The 13,077-nt window shown below is 49.4% G+C and overlaps 1 protein-coding gene across 3 annotated transcripts in view; it reads left to right on the forward strand.

Moving 5' to 3' along the window:
- VGLL4 (vestigial like family member 4) overlaps positions 1-13,077 on the forward strand; it is a 142,344-nt gene that overhangs the window by 101,320 nt on the left and 27,947 nt on the right. For all 3 annotated transcript variants that reach the window (XM_064496256.1, XM_064496257.1, XM_064496255.1), the window contains one exon: positions 4,191-4,380. In XM_064496256.1, the coding sequence (XP_064352326.1) occupies positions 4,191-4,380 (190 nt within the window). The remainder of the gene's footprint in view (positions 1-4,190; positions 4,381-13,077) is intronic.

The raw sequence follows: 13,077 nt of genomic DNA on the forward strand, positions 1-13,077 counted from the left end.
AGACCACGTTTTCTGTATCTGTTTCATTCATTGATGGATATTTGGGGGGTTAGCGATTATGAATAATGCTGCTATGGACATTCATGTATACGTTTTGTGTGAATGTATGTTTTAATTTCTCTTGGATATATATACCGTGGAGGGTGATTGCTGGCTCATATGGTAACTCTGTGTTTTACCATTTGAGGGCTGGCCCAAAATGGTTTTCCATGGCAGCTTCACGATTTACATTCATACCAGCAGTACCCGAGGGTGTCTAACGTCCCCAGATCCTCGCCATCGCTTGCTGTCTGTCTTCTGGTGCCAGCCCTCCTCGTGGCTGTGAGGTGCTGCCTCTTTGTGGTTTTGATCTGTGTTTCCCGGATGGCTAGTGATGCTGAAGATCGTTCCTTGTGCTTACTGGCCATTTGCAGGTCTTGTCTGGAGAACGTTCTGTTCAGATCCTTTCCTATTTTTAAATTGGGTTATCTTTTTATTGTTGAGTTGTAACAGGTCTTTATATAAATATATTCTTAAAGAGATCTTTAAAAATTCCTTATCCTACGTTATCTTTGATCTTTAACACATCCCCAAACACTTTAACGCGGGCACACCTTGCCGTGTTAACTCATGGTTGACGTGTACTGACCATCTGCTGTGTGGAATCATTGTACTCTGTGCACCAAGTCTAGAAAATGAATAAAATGTGCCCTGCTTCAAAGTACAAAACAAAGTGGGAAGGGAAGGGCCATAGTGATGAGTTTCTGTGGGTGTTCAGAAGAAGAAGAGATGGCTTTCAGATTGAGGAATCAAGGAAGGCAACCTGAGGGAGGTGGCATTAGTGAGTGGCCTTTGCCGGATGTGTAGGATGTCAGTACAGGAAAATTGGGGGAAGAACCTGAGTAAAGATCTTGAGGTTAGACTCTGAGTTCTCTGTGAAGTGTTGACTAGTCCAGTTTGACTTCTGGGGCTGAAATTCTCAGAGCTTTGAAAGAGGAATATGAGGAACAAAGAAGGGAAACGTAGTGGATCTGCAGCGGTGAAGCAGTGGGGTGGTGGTTTATCAGTGACTGGCACGCTCCTGGCCGTCTGGGATGAGGATGGGTTGATGTGCTCAGAATGGCACCTCAGGAGGCTGAGTTTACAGGACTGTGTGGGGCGAACTGGGGGGGGGGGCGGGGTGATCGGAGGCAGTACTGCTGTTTCTCTTTTAGAGACTGACGCGTGCGTTAGAAGACAAGACAGGACTCCTGTGAAGACTAATTTGGCCGAGGATTCAGTCTTTTTTCCTTAAAGAAAGAAAAAAGAATGTACATGTAAGATCTGAAGTACGTCCTTTGGGTTTTGGTGTCTCAGCTCAGTGTTTCACACGTAATCATTTCTTAGTAGATGTTGGTTGGCTGGTTACTTGATCATAGGATTGTGGACCACAGAATGGGATCACTAATTCTAACAGCTGAAGGATGTGAGCTGTTAGCCAGTCCCTCCCCTTGCTGTTCAGAGGCCTGGGGAGGGGAAGGGTGCTTCCCGGAGTGCCCGGTTCGAAAGAAAGGGAGAGTGTCCCATGGGTGTCTCGGCTTGTGCACCAAACGTACTCCTCAGTTTTACTAAAGTAATTTTAACCTTGCTTTGCTTAGTGCACACCAACAACAGCATGTCCTGCTCTGCAATCCCCGGCGTTGGGCCGGGTCCTCGTCCAGGGCCCAGAGAGGAAGGAAGAAATGCAACTGACCTGACCCGTCTGCCCCCTCACTGGGCTCTTCTGCCCCTGGTTCCTCTGCTCTGAGCCGTCGTGGGGCGTGCACAGCGTTCAGGAGGAGGCAGAGGGCGTGGGTTCTCACTACAGTGACCCTACGTAGGCCACTCCATGTTTGGAGACAGTTTTCTCATCCGTCAAATGAGGCCGTCCGTGTACACAGCCCTCCCGGCACGAACCGCGTGCATGTCCCCATCACACCTAGGGGACCCCCTGGGGGAGGAGGCCCGCCTGTGCTCCTCTGTGGATCCTCGACGCCCTCGGGTTAGACATCTCCAGGGTTTTCAAAGGGTTCCCGTGGATGTTCTATGTCAGACTGCTGCCATTCAGTCTGAAAGACAAGCCACACCTCCGTGTGATGAGCTTAAAACGCACACGAGCCCACACACTTGAATGAGGATGGATGCTGGGGCACAGGGCAGGGATGCTGTTCTCGCCCCGAGAGTTGCTTCCCGAGTAACAGCAGGTGCTCGTGCCATGAGTGACTCTTCCTTTTTTGGAGTGACTTCAATTTGTTGCTCTGGTGGCAGTTTTCCGTGGCAACTGCTGTTGCCACACATCTGGCATCTGATGAGATGGCTCCCAAAGCCCAGGGGTCCTCACAGAGCCACACAGAGCACCCTTATCCCGCCAGCAATGGAGAAACACGGGTGGAGGGCGCAGGGGCCTGGTGCCTCGTGGGTGAGGCTTGATTTGCAAGGGCCGAGCTCCTGGGGGATCACCAGGCTCCTCTAAAAGTTAGTGGGGCCACTGGCGCTCCACGTTGGACACTCCGTCTCCCCTCTCTGAGGAGGAGGGGAAGACAGGCAGAGGCGCGGAGTTGGAAAGAATCTTTTCTAATTTATCCAGGCTTAAATATTAGCACTCTTGTTTGTTTGTTTGTTTGTTTGTTTAAACAAAAAATGACTTAATAGCAAGTGGAGTTCAACCAGGATCCTACTGAGTCTCTGCGTGTCGCAGGCCAGCGCAGCGTAGGGCCTGTTTTTAGGTTATTTCGTTTAAAATGGAAAGTTCCAGTTTGCTTTGGGGCCAGAATCCTTAAAAGAAACCCTGACTGGTGGAGTATTACGGGTCACTGTATGTTTGCTAGTTTGTGTCTTGCTAACTAAATTGGCAACATTTTTATTTTTCCTGGTAAACATGAGGAAGGTTTTTCCCCTTGCTCCCTTCCCTAACAAAATCATATTTGTCACACGCGTATGAAGGAAGCAGCTGTTAGAACTGCCCGCACGTCCGTGGTGATATGAAAATCAGCAGTAACAGAGATTTCCTTTCTTAGGTACACCACAAGGCCTGAGATGAAGTCGACTTTGTCCTAATATGGCTCTTAAATTGTGACCAAGTGGAAACAAAATTGGTCAGGCCTCAGAGACCAATATGAAAAGCACAACAAAAGGTTTATTATTTGTGAAAATTTTAGGGTCCCCCCTACGACTTAGAAAGCTTGAAGTTTTCTCTTAAAGTAACTATTATTCTTGTTTATAAATTTTAGAAAGTATATAACCGTTCTTGAAATGAAAGGTTATGCTTATTTTAATGCATAGCCAGGTGCAAAGTTATCGCTCAGCACAAAGTCTTTTACAAAGAGGAATGAAAAACACCAGGATGTCAAATCAGATCAAAATGTGGACTCTGGTATGAGGGTCTAACTTTGAAAATGTTTTGAGAACTACACCTGTGTGTTCAGCGTGTGACCAATTACACACAGAAACTTGGTGCTGGTAATCATATTTTTAACATGCCATTTTTAGTGTACTGTACAAATGAAATGTTTATTTCCCACTAAACAATGTGTTTTTTGTTTGTTTTAACTTTGGGGGCAAATATGTGAACTGTTAACTCATAAATTTTCCTCATTCTTTAAAAAAAATGACATACCAAAAACATAATAAAAATGTAACAAGTAAGAAAAGTGGGTTTAGTGGTTTTAGGGAAACCAATGTTAGGTCATTCTCTTGTAGGTATGGGGTTGAATACCTACAAATCAACAGACCTTTAATGTTTTAAATTAACTTTTGAGATGGTTTGCGGTCAGTACTCCCCTTTCCTGAGACTTTACTGCACTGTTTAATTTTAAAACTCTACCCTGAGAAATTGTTGAAGAAATGGTAGTTCTGGGACGCGATGGAGGTGTGAGCCAGGGGGGGAAACGTTTTGCAACCTAAAAGGGTATCGAATCAACACGTTGTTCCCCTTAAACTCACACAATGTTGTATGTCAATTATATCTCAATAAAGCCAGGGCAGAAAAGAGTTATTGTGCTGGGAAACCATGTTTATGTAAAATGTCTCATGCTTGGCAGCTAACCGTGGGCTCGGGCCGCGTTCGGAGAATGGCTGGCAGCCCGTCACGTTGCCAGAAACTTTCCACCAGGAGTTGTGCTGCAGGGGGCTGCGGGGACTTGGGTGGGGGCGTGTCCCCTGCTTGGTGACGATGTCTCTCTCCCTTTGTGCAGGTGAAGCTGCTCTCAGGGGGGAGCCCAGGCTGCAGACCCTCCCCGTGGCATCTGCCCTCACCAGTCACCGCACCGGCCCCCCGCCCATCAGCCCCAGCAAGAGGAAGTTCAGCGTGGAGCCAGGGGACGATGACCTGGACTGTGAAAGTGACCATGCCACCAAGATGAGTCGCATCTTCGCCCCCCACCTGTAAGTTCCCTCTCCGCAGTGGCCCGCGTCCGCCCCTGCCGGGCCACGGTTCCCTGGCACTTTGTGCCGACCGTGAAGGGAGAGGGTGGCTGGTTATCAGCCACTGGGGGCGGGGTATTAAACCGATTTTCCTAACTCCTGGAGAGATGACCGCTTACCGCCTTGCAGCCCACCTGTGTGACCGTTCCGGTGTTTTTCCCCACAGGCGTTAACTCCCCTTAGAGCTTCTTGGAGGTTGTCTGAAAACCTGGCCTTGTCTTGTCTGTACCACCAGTGGTGGTTGTTGGGAACATCAGTCTTCGGGGAGGGACTTTATGTGCCGGGGAAGGGCAGGCGGGCACCTGAGCCACCGCTGTGAAACGTTTTGCTTCGGAGTCTAGAGTCGTTCGCCTTAAGAGGTATTCATTCTCACCTGTGTGGTCACGGTGTGAATGGGAGACCGTCCCAGGGTGAGAGAGACGGCCTTTTGTGTTCAGGAGAGGGTGCTGCTCCGCACACACATCGGGCAGGAGCCTCTTCCAGCCCTTGGAGATGCGGTCTCTGGCGGGAAGGGCGCAGCCTCCCTCTGCACCGGCCCCCTCCCCAGCCTTGCCCCACTCTGTGCCTCAGTGTCCCTCTTTGTTGAAATGAAGGTTCCCTGACGCTGTGACAGCATTTGTGTTTGGAAACCAGCGTGCTTCCTGCACTGCGTCTTGGCTCCGTCCTCGCATTTCTCACACACACACACGCCTCTCATGGGGGGCGGGGTGTGGAAGGCATCTTCACGTGTTTTCAGGACTTAGAGGCACCCTGCCAGCTGTGCGCCGAGTTGGGCGTGCGGCTGTTCTGTCTGATCGGAGTCTGGGGTCTTGGCCGAGGTGGGGAGGCAGCTCTTGACTGTCTAGGTAAAGAGGCCCTGCTCCCATCCTCTCCCCACGCATGAATTAACGTTTAGTGATCATCCAGGATGCTCGGCCTCCCCGGTTTTCCCGAGGATGCTGCTGTTCCTGGCAGCAACTTGAAGCTCGGAGTCTGGAGGCGAGGCCTTGCTTGGTTCGAGGTAGCCGATAACGCCAGCAGCCCTCAGCATTGCCGGCATTCCAGCCCGCTTGGACGGTTGTGTGCAGTCATAAGACACACTGACAGAGGTATTTATCCTCAGTAAATCACTGTAGTGTTAGTCAGAGGCTGAGCCTGCAGTCTGGAGCCCTGGAATTTGCTACGATCAGGAATCCAGCAACAAGGCACTGCAGAACAATGCCCTCTTGCACGCGGGGAGAGGCTCATGGTTTCGATCCCGGGTGCCCAGCTGTTCGGAGTTCATTCTTTTGTTACTAGGAATTTCTTGTTCTTACATACCCTCTCCCCAAACCCAAATAAGAGACGTTTGGTCCTTTTTATTTTATTTTTTTTAATTTTAAAGGGAGGAAGTGGGAGGTGGCTCTGAGATAGTAGGTTTTGTGATCAGACATGCCTGAGTTTAAACCCTAGCTCTGCCGCTTACCAGCCGTGTGGCCGTGGGCAGTCGGCTTGTCTGGGCCTCTGATCCTTCTTTGTGAAATGGCGGTGGTAATCGTTCACGTCTAGAACTTGTTGTGAGCAGTTGAGTAGAAATGTGCTGGGGGTTTGTCCCAGGACAATACTCAGTTGATGATAGTTATTGCTTTTATTATTAGTAAGTCCATTATTTCGATGCTGGCATCACGAGAACCAGAGCACTGCTGTGGTGAATGCAGGGTTCGAGAGCGTGCGCATTTTAGTCGGATTGTCTGGGTTCACATCCCAGTTTCTTTATCTTTCAATGGGAGTAATCGTGGTTCCTTCCTCGCAGGATGGTTGTAAGTGCTCAGTGCAGGGCCTGGCAGATGCTCAGCAGAACTTTAGATGTTCTGAATATTACTAGAGTGTCAAAGCATTTGAAAAATGACTTTGTGACTCTTTGGGTGGCTACCCACATGACCTTGAAGCACAGGGCTGCGATGACGTTGTAAAGAGTTTAAAGTACAAGTAACAGAAACAGGATTGTGGCGTCCACGTGCCGCTCACGGTTGGTGTTGTCATGCACAGGTTTAGGGAACCCGAAGCAGCAGCCCGTGGACCATCTCCCTGGACTCAGGGCGGGTGGGCGGCGCCCCTTGTCGCCGTGGGGTAGCTCCTCATTTCAGTGACACCGCTGACGTTCCTGTGTGTGCTGTCTAAGCGCCAAACGACCGATTTCACAGGCGGATTTGAAGGATGCCGCGCCTTTGCTTCTCCGTGTGGCAGGGTGCTTAGTAAGCACGTCGTTTGATTTGATGAAGTGTTTCCTGTTTGAGCTATGGTGTGTCCCCTCCTTTTTACTCAAGGTGCCCAAGAAGTTGCCTTTACTGAGTTGCAGGTTCACGTGAAGAGGGTCTCAAAGACGCGTGCTTTGGCTGCATTTCACTCTTTCCATCATATTTTCCAGCAGAGAGATGGAGAGAGTGAGCCAGAGTAAGAAACTGAGTGAGTGTGACTCGCTTCCGTCTGACTTGGTTCCGGCGGTGGGGGGCGGGGAGGGAAGAGGTCTCCCTAGAGATTTGTCCACAACCTGCACATTGAGAATTCCTGGGTCATTGGAACTGTTTGTTAATTTTCCTGTTGGAAGGGGTGACCTGAGAAATACGTTATTTTTTTTTCCCTAAAGAAAGTGTTAAGAACATGAATGTCTTATCTGGGGAGTTGGAAAGTCCCCTGTCTGCCACTAAGAAAGAAAGTGGATTAAGGTATGAGGCAGCTGGTAGCGTGGGATTCGTCTCGTGGAAACATCAGTAATTTTTCCTGCTACCCTGATACTCAAGTGTGAGCTGGTGAGGAAGAGCCTCTCCTTCCCCCGTCTGTCTATCATCCACGTGAACTCGGGGGTTCCTGTGGGCTGTCCAGGAACAGCTGTCCTGGACAGCTGAGTGGGCTGTCCCCGTCCCTGATCTGGCAGACAGGAGCCCCTTCACCTGACTCATCGGTTCTTGTTACTTGCCTCCATTTTTGTCTTTTCTTTTTTGAGCACTTCCTTATTGTCTGGCAAACCAGATCCCCATCTTGTAGCCCAGCTGCCCCGGCCGTGGAACCAGCCAGGGACCCTGGTTCCTTTCAGCAGGGAACAGTATTTAGAAGCCAAGATCTGGGTGTGAGGTGTTCCTGTGGTGTCGTTGCCTCCAGACTTGAGTTGTCTAATGTGGTCATTCACATCTGACATTAAATACAGTTGAAAACTCAGTTCCTCGGTGACTCAGTTCCTAGGCTGCTCAGCCGGTGGAATCCGGTAAGCGTTCTGTCCTGAAGAGTGCAGTCTAAGATGACCTGCAGAAAGGAAAGTTTTCAGCTTTGTGTGTGAGTGACAGTGTGTAGTAAGATGAGCGGCTGGCCGTCCGCTCAGTTACCTGTGAGAGGAACGGAACATACATTGAGTGCCCACTGTATACTGGCCCTGTGCCGACACTGTAAGTATGTTATCTCATCTAACCCTCACCATAACTGCGTTCCTGTAAGAGAGGTTGTGTGTGTGTGTGTGTGTGTGTGTGTGTGTGTGTGTGTGTGTGTGTGTGTTGCAGAAGCAGAAATTCTTGCACCCTTATGGGGGCAAGAGTGAAGTGACTAGGATTAAGGGGGAAGAAGAGAGGATGACGTGTGCAAAGTGACGGAGCTGAGATTAATCCTGCTGTGTGGCCCAGCTGTATCCTACCTGAGACAGGATTACACGCAGCTTCAAGATGGACATCAGATATTTGGGATGACGCTCGCCCGTTCTGGTGTCTGGCGCATGGCAGATGCTGCACAGTTTGTGTCGGCGTGAAAATTAGACCCACTCTCCGGAGAATGTGCTCGCGTCCCCGTGGGAGGAGGCGTCCTCTTTTTGATCAGTGGTGAGCACTTGCAGGGTAGCCGCCCCTGGCCTCAGAACAGGGCAAACCCCCTCAGCTCACGCTGGGATCAAAGCCACCTCACGGGCCTTGTGCTGTCACTGCTGTGCTCGCCCTAGACGGGGGTAACAGTCCGAGCTGAGGGGGGCAGGGCCCAGGGAGAGGAAACGTGGCCTCTCTCACTGGTGCTGCTCCTTTGAAATCCTGTCCTGGTGTGAAACGTGTCCCCTTTGCCTCTTCGGCCAGTCCTTTGAAGTTTTGTCTCAAGTCTGATGCAGCCACTCCTCGTGTGTCCTTGAGCGTGCTCTCCAGGCTCGGGGCCCTCTATCTCCTTTGCTCCTCCTTCTCCTTTGCTTTCTTCTTCCTGTAACCTCCTATTCTTACTCTTTTTTTCCCTCCTTCGTCCTAGTCACTTCACTCTTGCCCCCAAAAGGGTGCAACACAAAGGGAAAAACAGACAAACTCAAAACCAGTAGTTCTTGCAGCTTGACAGAGGTTGGAGGAAGCCCTGGATATCACATGCTGGGCACATAATAGAAACTCAGTTGAAAAAAACCCAACTCACTGATTACTGGTTAAAATGGGTGTTGGTCTTTGCTTTTGTTTTCTGCAGTGGGGTTGACTGTACGGCTGGTACCTGAGCTGTTCAGGGCTGTCTAGTCTGTAAAGCCTCTGTGTGACCCTCGGCAACACCGTCATGCCCCCTTCGGTGATTCTGCATTTCCTGTATCCCTGTGGTGCTTTTAGTAGGGATGTACCTGGTTTACCAAGAGGCTGTTTATTCCACAGACTCCATGAAAGTAGAGGAAGCAATTCCTCATTTCAAATTAAAACTAGACTCAGGGGAACGTAAACTGGTGCAGCTACTATGGACAACAGTATGGAGGGTCCTTAAAAACTAAAAATAGAGCTACCATATGATCCAGCCATCCCACTCCTGGGCACATATCCAGAGGGAATTCTAATTCAAAAAGATACATGCACCTCAGTGTTCATAGCAGCACTATTTACAGTAGCCAAGATGTGGAAGAAACCTAAGTGTCCATCAACAGATGACTGGCTAAAGAAGGTGTGGTGTATACACACAATGGAATATTATTCAGTCATAAAAATGAAATATTGCCATTTGCAGCAGTATGGATGGACCTAGAGAGGATCATACTAAGTGAAGTTAATCAAAGACAAATATCATATGATATCACTTAGATGTGGAATCTAAAATACAGTTCAAATGAACTTACAAAACAGAAACAGACTCACAGACACAGAAAACACACTTAAGGTTAACAAAGGGGAAGGAGGGGAGGGATTTGGGATTAACAAATACACACTACTATATATAAAATAGATAAACAGCAAGGATTTACTGTAGAGCATAGGGAACTGTTTTCAGTATCTTGAAATAACCTATAATGGAAAAGAATCTGGAAAAGAATATATATATACACATGTGTAACAATCACTTTGCTGTACACCTTAAACTAACACAATATTATACATCAGCTATAGTTCAATAAAAATACAAAACAAAACAACTAGACCCAGAGGAAATTGGAAAGTTGAGGTTATTTTAGTACCTTGACCCTATTAGCAACTGGGACCTTGAAAGATGAACAGTGGTCCACATCTACAGGCAGAGCACATTATTGTTGTGTTCATGTCTATGGAAGTCTTAGAGAGGGTCGAACTTTTCATCACTGAGAATGCTGATAGGTCAGGATTCCCAGCATCCAGAGGCTCACAGGAGCCTCTGATCAGGGCTTGCTAACGACAGTGACCTTGTGTTGAGCACTGTGCTGAACACTTCGCAGGCATGATCTCACTGCGTCCTCCCAGCCCTGTGATGCAGAGGCTGTGACTATCCCTCTTTTACAGATGGTAAAACTGAGGCCCAGAGAGGTTCTGTACCTCACTCAAGGTCACAGAACTGGCTAGGTGGTAGGAAAATAAGGAGCCAGGAGTCAAAACTCAGCCTGTCCCCGGAGCCAGGGCTCTCAGCAACTCTGTTACATTTGTATAGGATAATATCCGTATCCAGCTGCTGTGAATCGTTTGATATGGAACCTTAGTGCCTATGGTTTTGGAAGATCTGCTCTGTGAGCATCCTTAAAACACAAATGAAGGATGCTCTGGAGCCAACCGGTGGAGACGGTTCCCTGGAGCACGCAGCGACAGGGGTGCAGGGGTGTAGGTGAGGAAGATCTTGTCAGTAACTCGAGCACCAGGCGGGGAGACCCGCCCAGCGCGGTGACAGTTCCTTTCAGGGACCGTGGGCGGAGGGGCTGCTGCCCAGCTTCCCCTGAAGAGTCTGAAACGGTGCGTCTGTGCAGGTGATTGCCCAGGAGAACGAAGGAGGGCTTCCTCTATGCTCAGGAAAGTGCTTGTGAGATTGTGTTCGTGTTTAAAATCTCTGACTCTACACTGAGTGAGTAACCTTAGTCTGCAAGACTGAGACAAGAACATTTTAAAAGTTGCTTTAAATATAGGAAGACAGTCCCCACCCCGCCTCCAGATTCCATAAATCAAAGACTCTTGAAATAGAATCCCTCAAACCCTGTGCGTTCTCTGTTTTTCTCCCACATCCTCCTTGGCGTCATCCAAACTCAGCCCTGAAACTCTCTTGTTCTGCACTTTCACACAGTCGTGCAAGCCCTCCCCCAAGTGTTCTGGGGTTTGAGCGGGTATTTTATAGCCTTAACTTTAGTTATCCTAAATAACTAACCCTGAAACCGAGAGATTGTTACGTTGGGTTTAAACCTACCCCCACCCTCCCCACCGACAAACAGCGAGTATGTGTTATTTATTCTGAAAATTCAGTAAACAAGAAGGGAGCTGGGTCGTTAATGAACGCTTCGCATCAGGGAGGGGGCGCCCGAGGAGGGCTTCGTGTGCGGTGGACTCGGCCCTGCGCTGGAGCTGTGGGTCAGGGTCAGTCTTAACGGGCTGGAAGTGAAGCTGGTTTTTTCTGGCCGCTCCCGCGTGACGTTGAAGGCGCATCTGTGTGGCCATGCGAGTGTTTTGCTAATGAAGTGTGGTACCTTTAAATAAAGGTCATGGGCCTGACCTGTGTTGTGTGGGTTTCTTGTTTGTCAGGCTAGAGGCATTTTCTCATTTTCACAGCTCAGCTGAAAACAAAGACCTCCTTATCCGAGCAGGGAGCTGTGCTCTTAAGAGCTGACATCAGCCTTTTCCCAGCAGGCATCATTTCTGCCTTAAGAGTCTTTGCAGAGAGCTGGGAAGGCTGATCACCATCCTGCTGCTGGCGTTTTTTCTGGCCAAATAGCAGTCGGGGTGAAGAAATGCCGCGCGTGCCAGCAGTCACGGCAGCAGAACAAAGGACCGTCATCTGCTGTCTGTTCCCTTCAGTGTGGGGACCTCTGGGCTCTTCTGCATCACGAAGGTCATTAAGGGGGGACGAGAACCTTGAAAAAAGAGGACTTTGTTCCTAAAGACGAACTAAAGAATATTCAGGATTTATCAGAGAACTTTCATTAGCATGTGTAAAGACGCCGTTTAAAGCGACACACTAAAATGGGGGGTAAAGGGGTGTTTTTAGGTTTATGGATGGTCAGAGGCATTTGTTCAGAAGTTGAGGAAACAAAACGCGGGGCTTGGCAGTCTCCCCGCCGCCCCGGTTCCCTGAGCCCTGCGGCTCTTTTTAGAGCGCTGCTTCCATGAAGATGCTTCTGCTCTGGGAGCACAAATGGCAGCTATTTTTATCCCCGGGTAGGGGATTAGTCTTGCTGCTTTATGGCCACACAGACCTCGTCTTGTTGCAGCACAGAGCCAGTCTGTCCTGAAAGTATACCCAGTGCTGTCAGTGTGGTGGCTTTGATGGAGGACCAGGAGGAGGACTGCTCAGAGGTGTGCCCGTGTGTGAGTGTCGATGGCCCTTTGATTTTCCTCTAGGGTCTGGCTCCTAAATGGATTGTCTGCTGCGCTGCATGCAGCGGGAACCCAGAGAGGGGGTGTCCAAGCCCCGCGTTCTGTGCTGGGTGTAGTTTTTATTTAATAAATGCCGGTACTTGGTCTCTTATCTTCTCTGCTGCATCTTTGGATGCACACAAACACGCACACACAAGCATACGTTCTCTCTTTTTCCATTTTGAAATTTCTTCACACATTGTCTCCAAAGCATAATTACAGAGCTCCGTGTAGCAGTAAGGGTTTGGGTCTGGCAGTAGCTAGAAACCTTGCCAAACCAGGGATCTGAATTCTGGATCCAAGCCTTCACAGCCCCAGTGGAGACAAAGTGCACCGCAGACTAGAAGGAAACAGATTTTGCTACCGTCCTCCCCTCTGACTTCTTCCATCCTACCCCCTGCCTTCCCTTCCTTGAAGAGACCCAAGAAATACAAATAGTGGAGCCGCACAGACACCAGATCAAGGCCAAGGATGCAACAGACCAACTCCTGGTAGGTCAGGTCGCTGGAAGGCAAGTCTGAGGCTGGGCCCGCATTGCTCCCCCAGACCTGTCCCTGTCATTGATCCTGTCAAGGGTGGTCGTGGGGTTTTCTGATTCACTGGGAGTCATTTCTGCATGGCCCTCAAAGTGACCCCTCGGGGATTCAGGGTCTCAGGACGCTCGTGCCTCAGGATGCTTGAAGGACCAAGTGTTTTCTGGCCAGAGTTTGGGAAGCACGTGGCCCGATCTCCTGGGTCTGCTGGTGTGGTTGGTGCGAATCCCCCTCTGAGAGTCCAAGGTTCAGTCCAGGGTTTCCCAGGCATAACGTGGGATCCTTTCTCCCTTTGTCCTGTGCCGTGTTAGCACTATTCCAGGGAGCAAACTTGCCTAACAAAATGAGCATTTTATTTGGTTTCAAAATTCTATTGGGAACAT

The sequence above is a fragment of the Camelus dromedarius genome, chromosome 17 (assembly GCF_036321535.1).
Source record: "Camelus dromedarius isolate mCamDro1 chromosome 17, mCamDro1.pat, whole genome shotgun sequence".
In the NCBI taxonomy this organism is placed as follows: Eukaryota; Metazoa; Chordata; class Mammalia; order Artiodactyla; family Camelidae; genus Camelus; species Camelus dromedarius.